This window comes from Scardinius erythrophthalmus (genome assembly GCF_964197995.2).
Source record: "Scardinius erythrophthalmus genome assembly, chromosome: 6".
NCBI lineage: Eukaryota > Metazoa > Chordata > Actinopteri > Cypriniformes > Leuciscidae > Scardinius > Scardinius erythrophthalmus.
Genome location: NC_138226.1, coordinates 21,452,295 through 21,476,050, shown reverse-complemented (window position 1 = coordinate 21,476,050; position 23,756 = coordinate 21,452,295). Strand labels below are relative to the sequence as shown.

General features: G+C 37.4%; 1 protein-coding gene across 1 annotated transcript; it reads right to left on the bottom strand.

Annotated features, from left to right (window-relative positions):
- Positions 1 to 2,648: 2,648 nt before the first annotated feature.
- Positions 2,649 to 22,993, bottom strand: kif5c (kinesin family member 5C; the record flags this gene model as incomplete). Its single annotated transcript, XM_081369036.1, has 25 exons — positions 2,649 to 2,800; positions 3,002 to 3,218; positions 3,310 to 3,414; positions 4,099 to 4,170; positions 4,301 to 4,361; positions 6,179 to 6,280; positions 6,475 to 6,584; positions 6,928 to 7,004; positions 7,141 to 7,258; positions 7,475 to 7,663; positions 8,487 to 8,630; positions 8,728 to 8,934; positions 9,968 to 10,036; positions 10,123 to 10,289; positions 12,223 to 12,371; positions 12,499 to 12,647; positions 12,828 to 12,932; positions 13,301 to 13,425; positions 13,568 to 13,655; positions 13,751 to 13,806; positions 13,918 to 13,966; positions 14,690 to 14,794; positions 16,016 to 16,089; positions 16,201 to 16,288; positions 22,868 to 22,993. 25 exons carry the CDS (start codon positions 22,991 to 22,993, stop codon positions 2,649 to 2,651), a joined length of 2,904 nt encoding a protein of 967 aa, XP_081225162.1.
- Between the last annotated feature and the right edge of the window lie 763 nt (positions 22,994 to 23,756).

The following is a 23,756-nucleotide window of genomic DNA, read 5'->3' as shown; positions in this document are numbered from 1 at the left end:
TTTTCTTGTACTGATTACAAGTGATAAGAAACCAAGCTGCGCACACAGACTCAAAATCTTACCAGAGACAATTAACACCGGACAGTAGGCAACGTTTTATACTAGCAAATGATTGTAAATAGCTATGGCATGATAGCATGGTTTACATGGTTTAATATTTGTTGAAACAATATTTGTGGTTCTTTAAAAAGCCTATAATATCTCTCTCAAGGTGTTTTTTTTTTTAAATCCTTCATCATATTTTAATGATATCAATAAATAATGATAAAATGATATAAAAATAAACAAAATTAAATTATGCAGTATAATTGAGCACATAAATATCTAATTAAAAATCAGCTGTAAAATCTCTCCACATTTGCTTTCTTAAACGCATCTGATCTTTTCATGTGAAGCTCTTATGCCTCTGACTTTGGCTTTCTTTAAATGATTGCATTTCATGCCCTTTAAAACAGGTCAGTTTAAGTAACGATATTACCGACAACAACAAAGATATCTTCAAATGATTCCTGGTTTTACCACTAATGTGGTATTACTACTGATATTTTACAGTTGTTGTTTGCTCCAGAGCACCTTACGGTATAAATTACAGTAAAGAATATGTTCAAAGCACCGATATCTGTATAAAAACATGTACACATAATGACCTGGCTCTAATGTGAGGAAATTAAAATAATCTAAAAAAGACAATTATGCAAATAAAATAAACTCAATTCCAATACTTAATGTATACAAAAATAAATTAAATATAAATATGAACATCCATTAATATCAGTTATTATAAATCGTGACGAATTAAGCTTGAAGCAACGTGTGTGTTCCTTAACTACATTCCAGTCATGTCACTGCATGTTCTCAATGGCCATTAAGACTGAAAGAATTAGTGCCAATTAAAAGAACCGCACAGGCTCTGTTACTCCTGAGGTTGTAAAAACTTCCAATGCTGATTTTTGTGACAACTTTTCATCTTTCAAGTCTTCCTACTATGGAAACTATCCTGGCACCTGTGATGAAAGAGGAACTGAATTACTATAATCAGAATGTAATTCCAACACTAAAGACTTTTTCAAATACAAAGCGGGCAGAAAATAGCCAAAGAAGAGAGAAAAAGTCACAATGAAATAGCACTTTATATCTGTTCAAAAGACAATATCCTTTTGTCTTAGTGTGTGGGTCTGGGTTTGTTTATTCATTGATGAGTCTCCAGATCTCCATTCAGGGCTGATGAATAAACGGAGAGAAGAAGGGAGTTGACTTAAACAGGATGAATGCGTGGAGGTCATGGTAAGGACAGTAAGTAAACTTGAAAAGTCTTTGTAAAAGATGACAGTAGTTGTTTTCCCCCCTCAGCGAATAGAAAAGACTGCATTGGAAAAAGACGTCTTGTTGCCGGAATGAAAAGATGTGCAGACAGGTATCCAACTGGTCTTGTTTTGTCCCCTGTTAGAAGTGTGAAAAGTTAGACACACCATGTTGCAAGGAATCCTGTCAGGAAAAAAATAAAAGTAAACATTTCAGCACCCTAAACATTATATTGCCAACAAACAGCTTTTCTTGCCACCCAGAACATGAAAAAAGTTATCTTCATGACTATAGGTAAAAAAAAGTGGCCTACCCTGAAATAGATGCATAAACTCTGACAACATTTCAGTGAATGCCAGATGGCACTAGAGTCTGTCCACTGTTCACTGACTTTCCCAAGCATTCGGGCGCAGATCTTTTGTAGCTATTATATCCATGTCGCTCCATCTTAGTCAAACAGTTGGCACAGTAACTAATGTTACACCACAACTTTCCAACTAGTCACTAGCACTTCCCAGATGCATCAGAATAGAATAGAATGAGGCATTTATATAGCGCTTTCATATGTACTACTGTACACCCAAAGCGCTTTACAATCATATCAGGGGTCTCTCCTCAACCACCACCAGTGTGCAGCATCCACTTGGATGATGCGACGGCAGCCACAGAACAACGGCGCCAGTGCGCTCACCACACACCAGCTATAGGTGGAGAGAGGAGAGAGAGTGATAGAGCCAATTCAATGTAAGGGGATTATTAGGAGGCCATGATTGGTAAGGGCCAATGTGTGGAATGTGGCCAGGACACCGGGGTTACACCCCTACTCTTTACGAGAAATGCCATGGGATTTTTAATGACCACAGAGAGTCAGGACCTCGGTTTTACGTCTCATCCGAAGGACGGTGCTCTTGACAGTATAGTGTCCCCGTCACTACACTAGGGCGTTATGACCCACACAGACCACAGGGTGAGCACCCCCTGCTGGCCTCACTAACACCTCTTCCAGCAGCAACCTGGTTTTTCTCAGGAGGTCTCCCATCCAGGTACTAACCAGGCTCAGCCCTGCTTAGCTTCAGTGGGCAACCAGTCTTGGGCTACAGGGTGATATGGCTGCTGGCTCACATGCTGCTGAAACCTAATTAGCAGCATTTTTCTGCACTGACCCATTCATTTCAACATTAAGCCAAGCAGAATCACACCAGCTCGTGCCAAAGTCAAATTAAGAAGAGAAAACATTCATCTGAAGGAACATGACATGACTCCATAACTGAAATGAAGCAAAACATATTGTTGTAGCAGGAAAAGCAACAAAAGACTGTTTAAAACAAACATACGTGGTGTGTTTTTCACTTGTTCCTGTGATGGTACTGCAGCAGCTGCTGCTGGTGCTGCGGTTGGTGTTGGTGGTGTCGTCGTGGGCTTGGGACGCCTCCTCTGACACTGTGGCCCGATGTGGCAGAAGCCACTGGGTGATGATGTCCAGCACGAATAGGCTTAGCTACAAGAAACAGTGTGGTTCAAAATTTAAATTACAGAAAATCTCAAGTAAAGTGAATGAATTTACTTCATTATATATGGGAGACATGTACAGCAATGCATGAGAGTATTTGGTCATCATGTAACAGGAGACATTGTGGTACTATTGAGTATGTGGCGCTCTCTACTGGATATAATGCAACATTGAAATCTTGGGTCTGACCGATCTGTGCGGTGTGGTTCCTCCTGGCCTGATTCTTGGCTTGGATGACCTCCTTGATGCGGTCCACCTCCTGCTGGTACTTCTTACGGTCTCTCATGGCACTTTCTTTGGCCTCTCTCAGAGCAGACTCCAGGATCTTCACACGCTCAGCAGTTGCACGCAGGCGTTTCTCCAGTTTGGGCAGCTCACATCTTAAGTCTGCATTATCACGTACCAGCTACAGATACATAGAAATTAAAGAATATAGATAACTATATACAGAACTACTAATTATATTATATTATATTACATTTCATGTATATATATACCTGCTTGTGGACTTTAGTGAGCTGTTCCAGGTTGTTCTCCAGGAAAATTATTTTCTGTTTTTGTGCCAGACTTCCCCCAGATTCATCAGCGTCCAACTCCATACTCTACAAAAAAAAGTGTTTTTTGATACAGTGGCCAGTTACACTTTATTCGTTTGAAACACAGGTAAAAAGGGTACAAATTTTAACTAATACTGTATTAAAAGTGCAAATTTTCTGAAAGGTTATGTTTAAATATGCAAGTGAGTCATTAGCGAATTAAATTTGCAGTCATACATTTCTTGAACAAAAAACTGAACTTTGGACAAAGTCAAGTTTAGAATTCTTTTTTTATTTTGTTGACATTTTTTGGATCACTCCATGTATTATCAAAAACAACTTATTTTCACCATGTTTTGAAGAATAAAATGTTGTACAAGTCATTGTAAATCACAAAAATTAAAGTGGAAAGTATGTAATTGGACGGAGATTTCTGGCTCAATGCATGAGAAAAAAGAATTTAAAGATATGTATTGTGTAAACATTTTTTTTTATTAAATGTATTTTGGATAAGTCTGAAAGAACATGTTTTGGAAGCAAAATCTCAAAATTGGCCAGTGCATAAAAAAAACAATGATTTTGCCTGTAGTACCTTGCCTTCATGTTTTTCCTTGATATTGTCTAGTTTTGTATTATTAATAAAAATAGTTGTAGCTGTTGGTCAGATAATACTATCACAAAGTCAAGATGAAAAAAGAAAATTCATAAATGAAGTGAACAATATTTGGATTGAATAGTTTGGATACTCACTCGTCCAATGCGACTATTAATGTCCTGGATGAACAGCTTACGCAGGTTTTGGAGAGTCTGGAGCTCTTTGACCTTGTGGAAGAGAGAACAGCATGAACGGCGATCTAAAACAACTACTCCATATAAGAAAAAGAGCTATGCGTGTTCAAAGTGAACTACTCGGAGAGAAAAACTCAGGGAATGCTGGGTATTTAAATCTTACCACAGTCTCTTCCAGACCTTTGAGATCTTCTTTGACTTGCTCTCTCTTCTCATTCAGCATGCTAATTAAAACAAAAACAAAAGTGATAACAAATTTGATCAAAATGCATCTTTTCTAAATTGCACAGAGCTACAAATGCCTGACAAACATACACTGAAGTATTTGTCATTTTAACTGCTCAGAGATTGGTTAAAGGTGCAGTAAGCAATTTCTGAGGAATTCTGTTGAAAGTGGATCACACCGAGCAGCACAACAAACTTGCAGCCAATCAGGAAGAAAGACTGTAGAAAGAGAGATGGCTGAAAGACATTACAAAAGAGAAAAGGTCAGAGGACTATCACTGGGAAAATAAGGGTCATGACCAGACAAGAGCTTTAGGACCCGCATTAATATTAGAAAAGCTTTCCAGCACAGAAGAGACTGTAGAAGATTTTATTATTTAGAAAATAAGTAATTTAATGTAATATAGCTTTATGTTTGTACTAGTGCTGTCAAAGTTAGCGCGTTAATAACGCGTTAACGCAAAATCATATTAACGGCACAAATTTTTTTAACGCGCGATTAACGCAGCGCGTATTTTCTGTTTGACCCGTGGCCCAACCCCTAGTTGGAGAAATGGAGATACACAGTGTTGCCAACTTAGCGACACTGCAGACCCCTTTAGCGATTTTTTCCCTTCAAAAAAGCGCCCAAACCATATTTAGTTTCTGAGAATCTACCGGTACCGCCGGTACTGCTCTCCCAGCACGCGCGCTGAGAGCTGGTTATGTCTTAATGGGTCGCGTTTCAGTCACTATTTCATATTCATTCCGTTGTTTGACAACAGAAACAGTAAAATATACCAATGAAAACAGTTTTATTGAGAATTTAGCTTTATCAAAATGGGCATAGAGAGAGACAAACTAATGTAATAATAAATAATAAATGTAAATTTAGCATTTTCAGAAGAGCTGCCTTGTCATGCAAAAATCTAAACATGTTTGTGTTAGTGAATTGCTCAGTGCAAAGAAAGAGAAGTAATGGGAACCTGATATTTCTTTGTTTTTTCTGCATGTGTCTAATAGACATGAACAAGTTCTTTGAAAAACATCTATGACCTTTGAAACATGTCTCGTCTTCATGCTCTATGTTAACTATGGTTTCAATAATAAGCATACATTTGCATAAAGCATCCATATTTATCCATGCCCATGTTGATTAGAGTATTACAAACTTGAAAAGTATTAATTTAAGGTACATTTAGAACAAATAAAAAAAATTGCGATTAATCGCGAGTTAACTCATGACAATCATGCGATTAATCGCGATTACATTTTTTAATCGATTGACAGCCCTAGTTTGTACACTATTATTATTATCTTTGGTTTGACTTTCTAAAGCCTGCAGAAAGCCTGGAATGTTGCTCACAGCAGACAATTATATTCTAGTGTGTCACATGGTGAAAAACCTCATCTAAGAATATCTATAGTGTGCGTTACCATTTTTGGAAAAGGATGTATGGTATATATTTGTGAACGGGGCAAAAATCTGGAGCTGTCTTTTGCAGAAGATGCTTGGCTTTGTTGTAAAATAAAGTCTAAAAATTCTGGCATCAACGATCTCTGAAAAGTTATTTTTTACAAAAGAGAGAAACCACAACAAGACCTAAGCAGGAAGGCCAGAAAACGGACACAGAGGTTGCGTTGTTTCTGCTCCATATGCGAGTAACAGTTTTGAGTGTGTGCTGCTGGTGACTAACAACAAACAACTAATTTTGGGGGCGGATCAAGGAAGGGAGGGGTGTGTTTGTTTGGGTTGATTTCAAATACCAACAGTGTTTCTCAGAAATCGCTTACTGCGCCTTTAATCTCTCCTAAACAATATGAGCGGTTGACTCACACAAGCTTCTGCAGTCTCTCGTCCTTCTTCAGTTCCTCCAGTTTGAGCTTTTCATAGTCAGACAGGAGCTGCTTCTTTTCAAGTTGAAGAGCCTGGTTCACACTGACATCAGAGAACAAGATATTACTGAATAAACTGAGCAATTTTCAATTTTTGATGAGTGTTAGACCAATGCCAGCCACAAGCATAAGAATAGAAAAAAATCCTTTTTCATAAAAAGTATTTTAATATTAATAATATTCAACTATTGAAGTGACCACGAGTAGTCCGAAAATAAAGTGAGATTAAGCTCTTACTCCTTAAACTCATCCAAGATCCTCTGTTTCTCTTCAATTTCATCTCGTAGACGCGAGAGCTGCTTCTGATGAGCCTCTCTGTGGCTTTCCATCTGCTGTTCTAGGGCTTGCTACACGCAGATACACAGAGAATATACATATTTATGCTCATATGAATATAAATGGAACTTGTATGGCACTGTCTATGTGAATCTTCTAGGACAATTTTGTGTAGAGTGTCATTCATTTAACAATGGATTTCAATAATAAAATATTTTCTTATTCTATGCAGCAAAATTGTCCTTTTCTATATAGCTAAATAGTATCTATATAGCTTAAAATATCCTTAAATACTTTCTTCTATCCTATCCCATTCATTGTTTGGTTCCTCAATGACACTGCTCTGCTTGTTTGAGCCTGACAAACAATGGTTCGATTTTAGGCACATCTGACAAATGTGTTTTTGTACATCACCTTCATCTCCTCAGCGTCCTGCATCCTGCTCATGTGTTCCTTTTCCTTATCCAGGACTGAAACCTCATGCATCATTTCTGTATGAAAAAAAAAAAGATTATTTTAAACATACAGTGAAATCACTGTGAAAGGAACAAGTGCTTTTTCTGGATCTAAATGAAACAATTTTACTTTGTAAAACAATGCATTGTTTAGTATTAACTACACACAGACCCTGTGCGTGGAGTTTAGCGAGCTCCTCCGATAGTGAGTCGTGGCTTTCCTCCAGCTGTCTCTTCTTCTGTTCCATGTTCTGCATGTAGTCTGTGAGGGATTTGATCTTTGCCTGATGCTAGGTGCATTAAAAGCAAGCACACACTCAGAAATGACACATAGCCTACATACCAATTAAATGTATACACATACAATTAAAGCAATAATAATGTATCCTTTAAAACTTTGCAATGAGTTCATCCAAAGGGACATTATACAAGATAAAAGTTCAAAGGGAGGAATCCCATCTACAGGGTTCTGATCTAGAACCCCCACTAGATGGAGCCGTGCGTACCTGAGAGATCAGGAGCTGGCAGGAAGCGAGCTCCTTCTCGTTGGCCTGCATTTTGCGCACTGTGTCGGTCTGTGTGCTCTCAAGCTGTTTACTGCGGTTGACCAGAGACTTCACCTCTGACTTCATCTTACTGATGAAGAGCCGTGCCATGGTGAATTCCTCCTCCATTCCTCCGTTCATCTCTGTCATCTTAATAAAGAGAGAGAAACCAAACAAACGGCATAGATCTCAGTCTGTTTCCATTCATTTGTTATTTGAATTAGCTTTGTCATGAAAAGACATTTAAACCTTTATCTGAACCTCTCACCGTCAGTCGCGCATATCCGCGATGTTTTTTAACACTTTTTACTTGTGTTTGTAGTTCCTCCTTCAAAGCGCAATGGGTTGTGGGCAATATTAGCCTTTAGAGTGTGTAAGGATCTACACTTCGAAAATCCACCGGAAATAGTAGACCATCCGGGGACTTCTGGCATACTCTTTTTGACATACTATGCTTTGGGACACACTTATTTTAATCTCACATACTGTTTAGGATGGATAGTATGGACATTGAACATTGAGACGCAGAGTAAGAAAAAAATTCAATTTCAAATCAATGCTGTTCTTTTGATCTTTCTATTCATCAAATAATCTCAAAAAAATATAATGGTATTTTTTTTATATTATTCAAATAAATGCAGCCTTGGTGAGCATGAGATTTCTTTCAGAAACATAAAAAATAATAATAAATGCTTTTTGTAAATATCCACATATTCACATGTGTTTGTTGTACTGTATGTTTTTGTGAGGTGTGTATTCTTGACGATGATGAAAATTGAGGTGCAATTTACAAATTATAAAAAAAAGGAAGTATAATGCACTAATTAATACAAAAGAAAAGTAAAAAAAAAAAAAACAATAATAATAATACTAAAAAATAAAAATATAGATTTTTTGAAAGTAAATAAGCCCATTATTCTTGGGCTTTTGTTTTATGCAGTTCAACTTTCTTTATGAAGGAGTGTATTCTTACCTTGTGGTCATTCAAGGCAATAACAGTTCCAATCTCATTGAGGTCCCGGAGCAGTAGAGTGAGGATCTCTGCTGATCTCTTCTTGTGATGTCCACTGAGTTCCTGCAGGGCAGACAGATCCCTCTCCACACCAATCAGAGCGGCCTAGAAGACAATAACAGCATAAAATCAATGCATTCTTCAGTTACATGAACTTTTCGTGAAATTTATTTTCTCTTTCCTTTCTCTTCATTGTACTTACGCTCTTTTGCACAAGCTCCTCTGAGATCTGTTGGTTTGTCTTGCCTCTCTCCTCCACCTCATGGCTTTTTTGGTCGTAATTCACCGCTAGCTCCTCTAAGGCCTGGAGCACCTCCTTCACCTCCCCTTTTGCTGCCTCGTTCTCATGCTGCAAACGGCTCAGATCTTCCTGGATCTTCTCATAGTCACGCCGTGTGGATGCCATTAACTGTGTGGATGCAGAATGGGGAAGTCACACATTTATGTTTGTCAGAGGACTGTCGAATTCCTGCTTCTTTGTGGATGTCATTAATATACCATATTAAAAAGATAGGAGTCTTAATTAATACTTTTATTCAACAAGGATGCATTAAACTGATCAAAGGTGACAGAAACATTTGTAACAATACAACATCTTTACAATTTCAAATAAATGCTGTTCTTTTGATCTTTCTAGTCATTATAGAATCCTGAAAAAATGTATCACCATTTCCACAAAAATATTAAGCAGCACAACTTTTTCAACATTGATAATAATAAGAAATGTTTCTTGAGCACTAAATCTGCATATTAGAATGATTTCTGAAGGATCATGTGACTGAAGACTGGAGTAATGATGCTGAAAATTCATCTTTGCCATCACAGGAATACATTACAGTTTAAAATATGTTCAAATATAGAACAGTTATGTTCTATGATATTAATGTTTTACTGTATTTGATCAAATAAATGCAGCATTGGTGAGCAGAATAGATTCCAATATACTGACCCCAAACTTTATTGTGTTGAAAAATGTAATTATTTCCTCACATGGAAGTAAAAGGTATCAGTTGACAGTTCATTAGAAGAACATGTGATGTGCTGTTCAGTAAGATTTCATTAGAATCATTAGCAAACCTGATACAGAAGCAGAAATATGGGAATACAAAGATATGTCCAAATGTTTCAAAAGAGGAGAAAACCCCAACAGAGATGCTGCAGAACTGTTTCCATGGGAACAACATTTATTTCCACCTGAATAATTAGGAGCCGCTTGAGAGATGCTCTTTGTACCGGATGGGAATTTCTAAGTATAGGCAGTGAGATGATATATTTTCAACTAATAATTACCTCAAGTACTTGTTTTGATAAACATTTAAATAAGTAAAGCTGTTCCATGGTTCCTTCAGACCCATTGCAGGCAAGGCATCATGGGAAGACATGTGTGACATCATAAATTGTACAGGGGATGAGTGTTCATCTCTATATTGAGCCGGACTCACCTCATCCTGATCCACCATCTGCTGCTTTAGGTTCTCTGCCAGCTGACTGTGCTGGTTGATCTCATCATCCTGTGGTGAAAGAGGGAAAGGGCTGAATTGTGAGGCTTGCACTTCCTGATGCACATTTCTAACAGCGTGTGAGAGGTATTTATCACCTTGTCGTCTAGCTGCTGATATAGGTCATTGATCAGCTCCTCATATCGGGTTTTCTCTGAATCAGGAAGAGGCTCAGGAGGCGGAGCCGAAGTGTCAATTACGGGAGCGGCTTCAGAATTCTTCGATTCTTTACTGCTGTGCTGTTCATTAACAGGTACACTCTCACCTGAAGATAAAGGAGTGAAATATGTCAAAACAAAATTAATAAAATAAAAAAAACAATAAAAACAGGCTCTGGTTCCTTAACTAATAAAATGAACAAGGCTTTCAGGAAACAGTCCTGCAGACCTGATGATAAAAAACACTGACTGGACGTAAATGAAAAAACAGCTGCACAAAGAGTCAGAGCCACATTCATTCTCTGGGCTTTATATGTCTGAGATGGGAGAGAAATCTTGAACTCAGCATCTGTGTGTTTTATTGGGAAGTAGAGGTGGAGCTGATAACACTGACAGAGAAAAAAAACCTATTCATGACATGGGGATGCATGAGAGAGAAAGTGAGACATACTGAGAGAATGACAAAAACATCTCAGGATTCAGAGAAGGAGAAAGGAAGTAAAGCTTTGGACTGAGGTCTGAGGCTGAATATGTAACTGAAAATATTAAAGGAAAGTGAATATATTTAGCCATACACATTAGTGCTTTGTAGCAAACATGCATTCACTTTATGACAGGCCTTCTGTTTAGAGTCATTATGTGTTTACCCTTCCACAATCTGAGTAATTAGTGCTAATTGGTATTTATCACTGTCAATTATTGTGGATGTTTGTCATCAGTACACACATGGTTTACATGAAAGCCAATTTGTGTCAAGCTCTCATCAATGTAACAATATATTAACATATACTATTGAATAACTTCATTTCCTCTTTGGAAACATCATTATTTTACTCAAAAACAATGACCTTAATAAGTCTTAAGCAAACAGAGGAGGAAGAAATAACTGGCTCCCCTCATTGTGGGGTCCATTTCAGAACTCGAATCGGAAAAAAACAAAGCTTTTGTTAAGACAATTACATCAAAAATCGACTGGCCTCTGCAGAAAACCAAATGATACGCATCTTCTCAACCATTACAGTATTTTCAAATAAACTGCTTTAAATGTCAAACATCATTCCAATGAAATGATAGGACATTTCTCATTGTCCTAATTAACAATAAAATATAATAATAAAACTATTAAACATTAAACATGAAACTCAATAAAAATATCTTTCTAATCAGTTAAATATTTGTCAGTCTGTAACAGCAAAGTGATGTTTTATCATTTGCAGTGACTGTGCGTTAGAGGGCTGCATTGGGATTGAGTCCCGCCGGGTCCCGCGGGACCCAACGCAAATCTCGCGGGAGCGGGCGGTTTGAACTTTGCTGCGGGCGGGAATGGGCGGCAAAAAAAAAACACTGCGGGATCGGGAGGTAGCCTTGCAACATGATGGAGATGTCAATAATGGCGCTTTTCCACTACACAGTACCAGCTCGCCTCGGCTCGACTCGACTCGCCTTTGTTTGGTTTTCCACTGTGTAAAAGTTGTAACTGTGCTTCCAGGTACTTTTTTTCGTACCACCTCCGGCGGGGTTCTGGGCAAGCTGAGGCGATACTAAAATGTGACGTGAAAACACGGCAGACTGCTGATTGTTCAGAGAGAAGCATCACTATTCACTGCGTCATCATTGCACGCGCAAGACAGAGTATCCTGAATAAAAAAACAGCAAAAACGAAAACAAAACCATCCAAAAACAGCACACTCGATTTCCTCCTTTATCCTGTATGTGTCCAGTAGGCTATGCCGCCCAGGGAAACGAAACAAACAACCCCATGAATCTCTTTAATAATAGCAATACAAATATGTGTTTTTTCCTGCGGGACGGGAGAAGACACAAAATCAATGCATCTCTATTATTGTGCGGGAATAAATTCTCAGAGTTTTGCGGGTGCGGGCGGGAGTGGACATATTGCGGGAGCGGGCGGGAGTGAAACACATACGTTGCGGGAGCGGGCGGTAATGGTCAGAAATTCGGCGGGCGCGGGCGGGAGCGGGATGAAGAAAACAGTCCCGCGCAGGGCTCTACTGTGCGTTCTCCGTTTTCTCTATTCACCTTTTCGCCATCGTTTGAGCTCATTTTCTAGCCGCTGGATGATGATTTTCAGACCTCTGGTCTTCTCTTTCTCTTTCTCATATTTCTTCTTCCATTCCTCAGCTGTGAGCTCCATGTTAACAGAAACTGTGTTTTTGATGGTTTTGGCCCTGCGTGAAAGAAAGTACAGTGGAAATTATTTGTATATGCGCATGTTTGTTTCATATTTACCGCAGCACTAAATTTCAGACTTTCTTCATTTTAGGAGAAATATTATAGGGCATAAAATGGCTTCACCTCTGGCCGAACATGAGAGTGGATTTGGTCTCAGCCTCATTAAATACAGAGGGAGAGCAACAGATGACGATGGTTGTTCTGCAGTTCCCACCCAAAGAGTCCTGAAGGATCCTGGTCATTTTACTATCTCTGTAGGGCACATGGGTTTTCTGTAATGAGAAAGATAAGGCAAAACATAAATAATTTATATTGCAAATGTATTGCTTTGTACTGTGAGAGGTGTCTACATGGCCTAGATTATGTACACAAATAGCATTTCAGAGAGAAGAGAGGAAGAGGAAGAGAAAAAAAGAAAGCGTCTGGGTAGATGAGACCGTTTCAGCACTTACGGTTCCTTCGGCCAGGGCTGAGATGACGTTCCCCAGAGCAGAGAGAGACTTATTGATATTTTTAGCCTCGTCCAACACAGATCCTTCTGCTCCAGTTTTACTGACCTGTGTTTGAGAGAGAGAGAAAGAGAGAGAGAGAGAGAGAGAGAGAGTATGGAGATATTATATCATTCTCAAACCTATTTGTAGGTTTAACATGACTGTCAGGATTTTGAACTATAATTCTAAGACTGAGAACAAGAGTGTGATCATATTTTGTGACGCTAGCCAAAGGATGACGTAAAAAAACGGATGCTGCTTTGATTGCGTAAAAAATATTTTTAACGCATTAAACTGAAAATTTTTGAAAGCACTAATATATATATAACATTTTGGTACTGCTTTTCTAGATATAGCTATATACTAGATTTTGCTAAACAAAAACAAAGACAAAAACAGAAACAGAAAGAAAAAATAAATCAATAAAAACATGCCTTTTCGCTTCCTGCAAGATCCACCAGGTAGAGTTTTCCGCACAATTTCTTCTCTGTCTCCACATTCTCCTGCTTAATATTAATGAGGAAAATGCTGTGACTGCGGGAGCTGTGCTCATTCATGTCTGTAACACAATGTAACATCAGAGGACCATGTGTTAGGGTAAAAACAGTGTAACAAGGTCAAGATAACAGTGAATATTAGTTATGTTTGATTCAGAATGTGATGTATTATATTCAGATAAATAAAGTTAAATAGTCACTCACTTGTGACAGCCACATGACGATTGGATTTACCCTCATCGATCACATCCATGACATCCTCTGGACTGGACACAAAACGCTCTGTGCAACCCTGGCAACAGAACAGCATCAAAAGACACAACACATCAAGGAAGTGTTCGCTTCACGCCTGGGACTGAATAACAGTGTATTGTGCATCTGTCCTACCTTGACAAAGGGCACCCTGTTCTTATCCTCATGTACAGCCAGGTTGGTTTTGGAAACTTTAGGATTAGACAACAAAAAATGTATTTACACCATGAAAAAAAAGCATTAATATTATTTTTAAAAGAATCTTAAAACTATGAAGAAGAATGTGATTGTTTTTATCTCACCATCAAGCAAGTCTCTGATTTTGTCCAGGTAGATTTCAAAATAAGAGACCTGTGATAAAGGGGTGGCTGTTAATTATTTTGTAAATATTAAAATTTACAAAGTGGCTTTGTACTTTGAAACTAATGATTCAGTTCTATATTAATGGACATGATATCAAACACCAGTCCAATACATTATTAACTTACCCAATAACTGAATATACTGTATATCACTTTATGTCAGAGATACATTCATCTAATATTTATTTGTTCAAAACAACTAAGCTTAATATATATTTTTAAAATCATTAATATGTTTATTTAAAACATATAATAGTTGATGGTTTCACATGTGAACATACACAAGCAGATTTATTGTTGAATAATTTCAGCTCCCTAAATGGACCCTTTCCATATTTCAGGGGTTCTCAGAAGCAGAAGTCATCATAGTTGGGTAAACTTCTAAAGTGGTAAATGGAAATTTCAATTTCTGCAGTCCCATTTGATCCAATAGGAAATTATAAAATCCATGATAGCGTTTCTATGACTTTTTAAAAGAGGAAAAAAATATAGAGACAGTCACTCATTTGCAACCACTCCCTCAGCCATTGTGTTAGAAACACTCACACAGCAGCGCTAATTGCTTTTCTGAAATGTAAAAGTAATACAAAGTAATACAACAAAGTATAGACTTATAACTGTACATTAAATTTTGTACAAAAGAAAATATAATAAACAATGTTAATAACAGTAGAAACGCGTCATCACAGTCTGTGGAAAGGGTCCTCCTTACCTTGATATGGAACTCCAGGTTCTCATCCATTGAGTAGATGTGGTCAAAGATGTCCTGGGAAATGCGAGGGATGATGCCCATCAGCTGGGGGTTGTGGAGCTGTCCCTGTGTGCATGTTGTAGAGGACAATCAGAGCAAATATTTGACAAGATGGCACTTATTTCTGCCAGCTAGTGTAACTTATGTAAGAACGAAGCACTGCATTGAAGAATTTCCTTCTCCATCTACTTTACTATAGAGGGTATGCGCATCACAGCCTACCTTTGTATTTGTATAAAGTGTTCACAGTCAAATTTGCTTTATGTATTTCCTCGGCATTGAAATCAGGTATATATAAATGTCAGGAAACACGATTCCTGGCTGCATGTCAATATCCATGGATCAGTGGATCTTTGGAAAGTTGTGAGGAACATAATATATAGAGTCCAACCTTTAGTTTAAACATATAATCGTTCGTTTTAATCGCATTTTCGTAGTTTCCCCTATTAAATCCAGTCACGCAGCAGCTCTATTGCCACTCAGTCCTGCTGAGGGGGGCGTGTTCCAGCGGGAAAGTGATGTCCATGCATACCCTCTGTAGAAGTTATGTAGACCCGCCCCTTTTCAGCGCTGCGCCCGTTGTGTTCTGTCTTCCGATTTGTATCTCCACAGCATGCAGGTAAGATCTTACAGATTTATGAATGAACTGCTCGTTTGAACATCTTCCCGGTCTACTGACATTTGTCATCCGCTTCAAACATTACAATGCTCATGATAACTTTCGTTAGTAAATCCACTTCACCAGCTAATTACTCTTCGACAGCGATGCCATAGGAATATACTGTACAGAGCTACCACAAAAATGGAAGTTCAAACACAATATTCTAAAGATGGCTGCGTGTTTGTTTCACTGGTGCAGAAGGTCTATATGTGTGCAATGTGATTTTTAAATAAGGATATCAGTATTCCCTCTGAGGGACGTATGAGGACATCCTGTTTGGCATGCTAATTTGCACCTTTCAGTGGTTACAAAGTGATTCATTTTCAGAAACATTTTTCAAATAACTGAATTTATTGACTTTATATTCAAAACCTTTGCTGAAAGCACAGGCTGTTTCCAAGGCAACACCTTCAGTCAAAAGGCATTTTGCCGCTGTTGCAGCAGTTTGGCATTTCAGTCATTTCATGAAAGATGCTGCGAGATATTCATCAATCTAGAGCATTTTGTGACTGAGCATAGTGACACTTTCTCACCGTACATGTGCTGAAAGGTTACTTTATTATTGAAAAATTAGAAATGTGTGAACTTGATACCAATCGTTATATTATATATTATTTCTGCCTTACCTCCATAGTGTGAGTCTTCCCTGATGCGGTTTGGCCATAAGCAAAGATAGTCCCATTATAGCCATCCAGCACATCTGAAATGCAAGATTCATGTTTCAACTTTCAAACATTTTCATTTCTTTCCAGGACTGTATAATTTAACTTTTCAAACTTGTTCATGCAAATATATAGTATGCATTTACAACCTTTAACAATCTGTTTGGCACAGGCATCATATACTTGTTCTTGTGACGTGTTTGGAGGAAGGACTCGGTCAAAGATATAAGGTTTGCCCTAAAAAGACAAACAGATTAGTCAAGATTCAAGTAATAGACAAGAACAAGTAAAAAGGTTCAAAAGGTATCTCTGAGAGAAAATATCTTTAATATTGTGTTTTAAAGATATTAAACATGTAGATTAAATGTACTGTATGTGTTAGAGAATGTGGAGTAAATCAGACCCCCTTTTTTGCTGATATGACAATTGCTACAAAATGTTTCATAACACACACAGTATGGAGGAACGATGGTTTGAATAGAAAATAGGGCTATAATACATTCACACAGTTTACGAATAATAGACGGCTAATGATAAAAGCTGGATGTTTAAGACTTAAATTGCAAAATTTCTCAATTAAGTTTCTATTATTTTAGTCAAATGCAGATAAATAAGTTTGATTTCATTATATATAATATACATTTATGCATTATCGTATTATTGCATCGAGAGGTCAGTCAGCCTCTTTCTTTTGCTGACACTGCACAGATTCTACTAATGGCTATTTATGAAGTTCCCCAGAGGATTTCAGTGGTATACATTGTTAAAGAGAAAATAAGAAGGACCTTGTGATGAATACAGCCCATCCCCCAACTGCCAGTCAATCTTATTGAGCCCCAACAAATCCCTCTCTTTTGTTTTGATTCTGAACCTGCTGGTAAGATCGGGAGACTTTGAAACTGCTGTGCAATAAGAAATAATTATCCAAAGAAAGAACTATCTGCAGTGGAATATTTTTAATAATTATGTAAACTAAGTTAAAGGTGCTCTAAGCGATGTTGGGTGACGTCACAGCTTGTTGACGTTCGAATTTCTGTTAAACAAAACGGAGGCTAGCTCGACCCTCTCCCTCGCGTATCTTCTCCTTTTCCCTCTTCTTTGCTATTTGTTCATTGGAACGTCGTCTCTTTGGTCGTGTGTCGGCCATATCAAAATTCAAGAGAATATAATTCTAACGTTAGTCGTTGTCTAGGACATCTCTCCTCTAGCTAACTTCCCTCTTCATGCTTCTCTCTCCTCCACTCCCCACACCTCCCTTCATGTGTATGCGCACTAACCCACCAACCCCCAAATCATTCTTGTCGGTTATTGGCTGGAACACTGTTTGTTATGTTTCGTGGTCCAGGCTGGCCCAGTTTGTTTTTGTTGCCGTTTGTGGAGCCTTGGTTGTCTACAGAGACCGTGTTTTTTTACAGTGTGTTCAGGGGACAGGCAGCTAGCGGATAGTGAGGACATGTTTGCTGTATGTGACAAAAAAAATTCAGCCTAAAAAACATGTGACATCGCTTAGAGCACCTTTAATAATGCTAAGCTAGAAAAATGGAAAGTGTTGGAAATGTGTTTGCAACTATTCATTACTACAAACCTGGTAACACTATAGTTCAGCGTTCAATTCTCACTATTAACTAGTTGCTTATTAGCATGCATAACTAGGATATTGGCTGTTTATTAGTACTTATAAAGCACATATTTATGCCTTATTCTGCATGACCTTATTCTATATCCCCAATCCTAATTCCTACCCAATACCTAAACGCAACAACTACCTCATTAACCATTAATAAGCAGTAATTATGAGTTTCTTGAGGCAAAATTCATAGTTAATTCATAGTGAGAATTGGACCCTAATCATAAGTGCAGGGCTGCCAACTCTCACGCATTGAGCGTGAGACTCACGCAATTGACACTTTTCACACGCTCTCACGCCACACATCCATTTTCTCACGCACAGAAAAACTGCGGAGCAAAGAGGTACTTTTAATATTGAACTAATTCTCAGCTCTTAGATTCCGTCAATTTTATTACGAAATTCAGACAAAAATACGTTTGGCGCTTGTAAATGTAACGTGACAGATCGCTGAGCGCCTCAGTTCAAGAGCACGTGAACCGATCATCTGTTACTTTTTTATTTAAAGATGCAGTACAACTTACCGAAAGTATACATAATATCGACCAATTAGTGTTTTTCAACCACTGAAAGAGGTCAATATAACAGCAGGAGAACAATTACGTCACATAACGTTACATTTACCTCAGGAAAGCCATTTAATGACCATAGCATGTTAACTGAATAGAAAAAATAGCTAGAGAGGAGATTTTGCTGAGCACTATATTAGATATTTATTATATTTTTACTTATGTCATTAAATAATTGTTATTATAACAAAAACTACATTATATTTAATTTAATTTGTTATTTTTAACCTTTAATAATACCAGCAGATTGGGCCCTCTATGTTTACAGCATTAGGTGAGATTATTTTTTTAAATCTTTTTTTTTTTTTTTTTTTTTTTTTAAATAAACATGTATCCAAATTAGTCAGTATTGAATCAAAATCAGAATCAAACCACAAGAATGGAATTGAAATCTTGAAATTTTTGTCAAGCAATAATAAAAACTGTATCCTACCAGTCATTGTACAATGTAAACACTATAAACACTACATGTTGTCACTAAACTTCATAAAATTCTATTTAGTTACCAAGTTTAGTTTGACAATCACAATTACACTTATTGTGATGCAATATTTGTTTTGACACCCCCCCCCCCCCCCGAAAAAAAAAATAATCTCACTCCAAGCTAAACTCAAAAGTTGGCAGCCCTGTAAGTGTGACCCAAAAGTTGTCTGTTCGAATTGTAGTACATACATTCTTTCTCCTTTGCCATTCTTCTTTCCATATGTTTTTGTGCATTTTTTTTAAATAATCTTTCCTTTTTTTGTCTAACCTAATTATGGTTAAACTTTTGTATAAATAAGTAATATAAAAAATAGTTGTACTGTACATATAGTGCAAAATCAGCTAACCAAGATATATTTTTAGCATTGGTATTCTGAGTCCCACTTTGTATTAAGTGCCTTTACTAACATTTAAATTAATAATTTGATTAATTCATTGAGGACATATTACATTGTACAAAAGTACCTGCTTGTAATTATAGCTGTAATTAACATCTGTAATTGCACTGTTGACTCCCTCAGACTTGAACCCACCCTTAAACCTAACCACACCACCAAACCTGTCCTAACCTAACCCGTATCACACCTCAATAGCAGTGTTTTGCAATACAACATGAACACAATAAACACACTGTACCTAACATTTAAGTACCTAACACATTTAAGACCCCCCTAATATTAAAGTGTGACCGTGTTATTTTTACATATGCACACAGATATCATGGGGAGCTCATGTACTGCTGACAGCAGTTTTTCCACATCCTCCTCCGCCCATATGCACACAAATACTCTCATATGGGAAGAGAGAGAGAGAGAGAGAGAGAGAGTGAGCTATGCCTTACTAAAACATCAATAAATCTAACAAACGGACCAGCTGACCTAAAACAGATGAAATGAAATATCCCTGGCATGCATTTACCCTGTTGATTATCTAAGACATCACATGCAGACACCAGTTCTGAAGCGTTCACACAGACACATGATTTCTCTGTCTGTCTGTTTGATTAAGCAGGTAGGGGTCAAGCATCCCCACTGAGACTGTTGCTCAAACCCAGACTGTCACCACGGAAACTACATCCCACTCAGAAAGAAAAGCTCTGATTGGCTGACAGTCAGCACCTGTCTCCTGGCCAATAGTGGAGGAGAATAACATGACTGCTATATCATCTCTTCCTTCCATCTCTCTCCTTTCTTTCAGCACATAGGCAATCTTTTCTGAGACAAATACTCTTATGCTAATTTAATTCATCTTTGTAATACAGAATAAATGTAATTACCGGAAAACTGCTATCAAAAGGCAGATATGTTTTTAAAAGTATTTTATATTTAGTGAATAGCAAATATCTCAGATGAAACTGCAGAAAGGACATGAACGCTAAATCTTGCATTTGACTTGCATATGTGCCGTAGTCTGAACACTATATCCTTTATATATTAAAAAACACAGGCTGTATATAAAAGCACATGTGTTCATGACAATGCATTCTTTAAGTCAATAATTTATGCACACTATCTAGGGACCATCAAGGCTTTTCCAAGAGTGCTCAGGATTTGACCAGCTTCAATCAAAAACCTATATCATGAACAAATGCTTGAAAGGATAATGCATCTTTTCCTGTCCATTTCAGATGGGTTTGTAGAATAGAAATAGCAGACTACATGCAGTATTCAAATAAATGATGTGCATCACAAATAAATCTAATAATGCAGTAAATGTAAGGGTGGTGATGTCAAAATATAAAAGAGAAATAGAAATACAGGCAACTAGAGGGGTTTATACAAGCAACATGAATGGAACTATGTGCGTGACAAACAAGATTGTCCCAATCCTCAGTGGACTTGCTTAAATATTCCACTAAATCATCCTAAACGTTCCCTGCCAGCCCTGGCCCCACAAATGGCACCTCTGTCACTACGGCAACGTAAATTACTCGCAGGAGCCCTGGGCCCCTTTGTGGCCTTGCACATATAATAAGATGTTTCCACCCACATTAAACACAGCTGACCAGATAACCCTCATAATGCAGAAACATCAAATCCAGCCTGATACTGACATGCTGCAAACGATTAGTGATTTCTCACTGTCACAAACTGTCCTATAAATCTCCCTGCAAGTGTTTTGTGGTGGACAGTCATTTAAGGAGTTTATACGCAAACACAAACCGTGCAATCTCTTTTTACTTACTTTTGTTTATTTTAAATAATTAATACATATTTAAAGAAATAATTATACTGTAAGATAAATTATTTTCTTCAAAATAGTTGCAAAGTTGCTGAATTTTTTGACGAATTAGTGAGTTAAAAACAATACATTTTAGTAACAAATAATAATAATATTACGCCATCGATACTAATACTAATTATTATAATTAAATACTCAATTATTCTTCACATTTTAAGTCCATATTATATCAATACATTTTAATCAATAATTCAGAGGTGGATTAAAAATGTCATTTTTTTATTTCATTTCACATATTTAAGACTCTTAATTGACCAAAAATTTTCTTTTGCATTATATAAAGTTATTTTGCAGAATTAGTTACATAAATTAATTTTTATTTCCAGTTCATCAAGACGACAGACAGACAGACAGACAGACAGATAGATAGATATTTCTTTTTATTTCCAGTTCATCCGAACTGTTGGGGGAGGAGGTGTGAAATTCACCCTTCCCCCACAAATGAATTTGATTTTATTGACCGTTTACAATCTGTTGCGTTAAAGCTAAGATTAGACTTTCTGTGACACCACACAGACGACTAAACAACAGTCACTAATGAGATGCAGGTAGTTAAACGTTGACAGTAATAAATGTACATATATTAACCAGATCTCCATTCAAAACCACACTTGTATCCTAAAGCTGAATGTCTGGCATTAGGACCATCAGGCTGTGCATAGTCTGCAGGGCACCATTAAAGGGAATTTACATCAGAAGCAGAAGTCTAATACCTGCTACGCTCGATTTTCTGTGCAGATTAGGCATGGTAATGCTGATTACCATTTCAATGGGTCGGATAATATGGGCTATTGTGTTTGCACAAGGGATTTCTGGAGGTTTACTGTAAAACATAAAAACCATCAGTATCTTACTGCGACGACACTCCAGCTTATTTATAGCATGTCACACACCCACACAAACACAGTCCTTCGGACTCTGCATTCCAGGTATCAACTGCTCTTTAATTTAATCACTACCATATTGTGTTATTAAAAGATAAATGAAGCTAGGCTCTGACCCATAATAATCATCTTCCAAAGAAACCACAAATACTTCCAAGTCCTATAGTGAAAAAGCACTGCACATGGCTGACAAGCACTCTACCTCTCCATTCAAAACAAAGAAGAATGCAATAAGTTTAATTAACAAACAACTTGCTATTCTAAATGTTTATCACAAAAACCTGTCACATCTGGTGGCCATTAAAAAAAATCATGATATTAAAGTAAACAAAGTTATTGTGGTGAGACATGAAAACAATGAGTGTGAGATTTTTTTTGTGAATTCTGTCTTCTAATTCTATTCTGTCTAATTTAAAGTACATTCAGACAAGACTCAACTAATGAGATTGAAATTGAAAAGATGAATTGTGATCTCTGGACAATGTTTGTTTTTTTGGCAGATTGCCACGTGGTATTTTATATAATGTGCAATTTATTAAATATATTATTTGTTATATTTGTTAATAATGTTTGACATTTTTGTGCATTACCTTCCAAATGTTTGTTTTGTGCTTCATACTGTATCTGTTTTCATACTAAAACAATTTTGCTAAAGTAAAACAAAAGAAAGCATGTCCGATGCTATAATGCTTATAAAAGCACTATATAAATAACTTAAAATGCAACAATTTTAAAAAAGAGTTTGCTTTTCAAATCATATTTTTGACTGTCTAAATAATAATAATAATAATAATAACGTTGTACGAGCTTTTGAAATGAAAGAGCCAGATTGACCCAGACAGATATGAAATGATTACACAAATGAGTCACAATAGAGTGATGGGCTATATTTATCTAAAGTTGCATCATATAGCTATCTCCTGCACAAATAAAGAAAATGAAATGGTGAGAGAAAGATAAAGGGACTTTCTGTCCACATTAATAACATCTGTAGACTCTAAAGACATCTTACCGTTATCACCACAGTGTCTTCTCCTTTGAATTTCGGTATGTATTTGTCACCTCTGGTGATTTCCGATTCGTTAAGTGGCCTGAATCGGCACATCACCTTCACACAACATTCAGCTGCATCCACCATCGTGTATGATACCGATTTTATCTAACGAAACTTTCTCTCCGGTCAGCAGATCTAGTCGTCCACCCAGCAGTCTGCAGAGGAATGCATCAATCAAACAATCAAAATGTCTCGATGCTTGCCAGCCGTTCAGCCCGTACGGTCCCTTCCTATTGGCCGGGCGAAAGAAGCGTTGAAACTGAAAACAATCTCAGATAAAACTCCTGCACACCGTTTTAAATATCGCGTAACATATCATATAATCGCTTAACAACAGTGTTGTTGTCGTTGGCGGTGGCTGTTAGTGGCTGAAGTCGAGTGCACCTTGGTCGTTGGAAGAGCATCAGCACTGGACAGTTCCTCCTCCTGCGGCTCCACGCGCTCTGACTGACGCCGCGGCGAGCCGCTCCTTCCACGCGCGCTTCTGCTGTCCAACAGCGCCTCTCAGCAGAGCTGCCCGTGACTGCAACAGCGACAGGGAGAGTTCGTTAAAAGTGCCCCAGTACTCTTTTGCTAATTAAAAAGTGTCAAAAATAAAGAAGTCAATAGCAGGGGAATTATCATAGTTAAATTATTTAGCTACACTCATTTATGCATCATCACAAGGTGATTTAAAAAAAATACCGTAACATTATGTACCCCACCAAGGAAATCACATCTACGTTTGGTAATGTTCACTTGAATTGTAATTTCTGTAAATTCAGTTCTGAGTCAGTTGATCATATTTTCTTTAAATGTCCCCTTTTGGTCTGACCTTTCAAAATTCCTTTCCTCAGAATCAAAATTG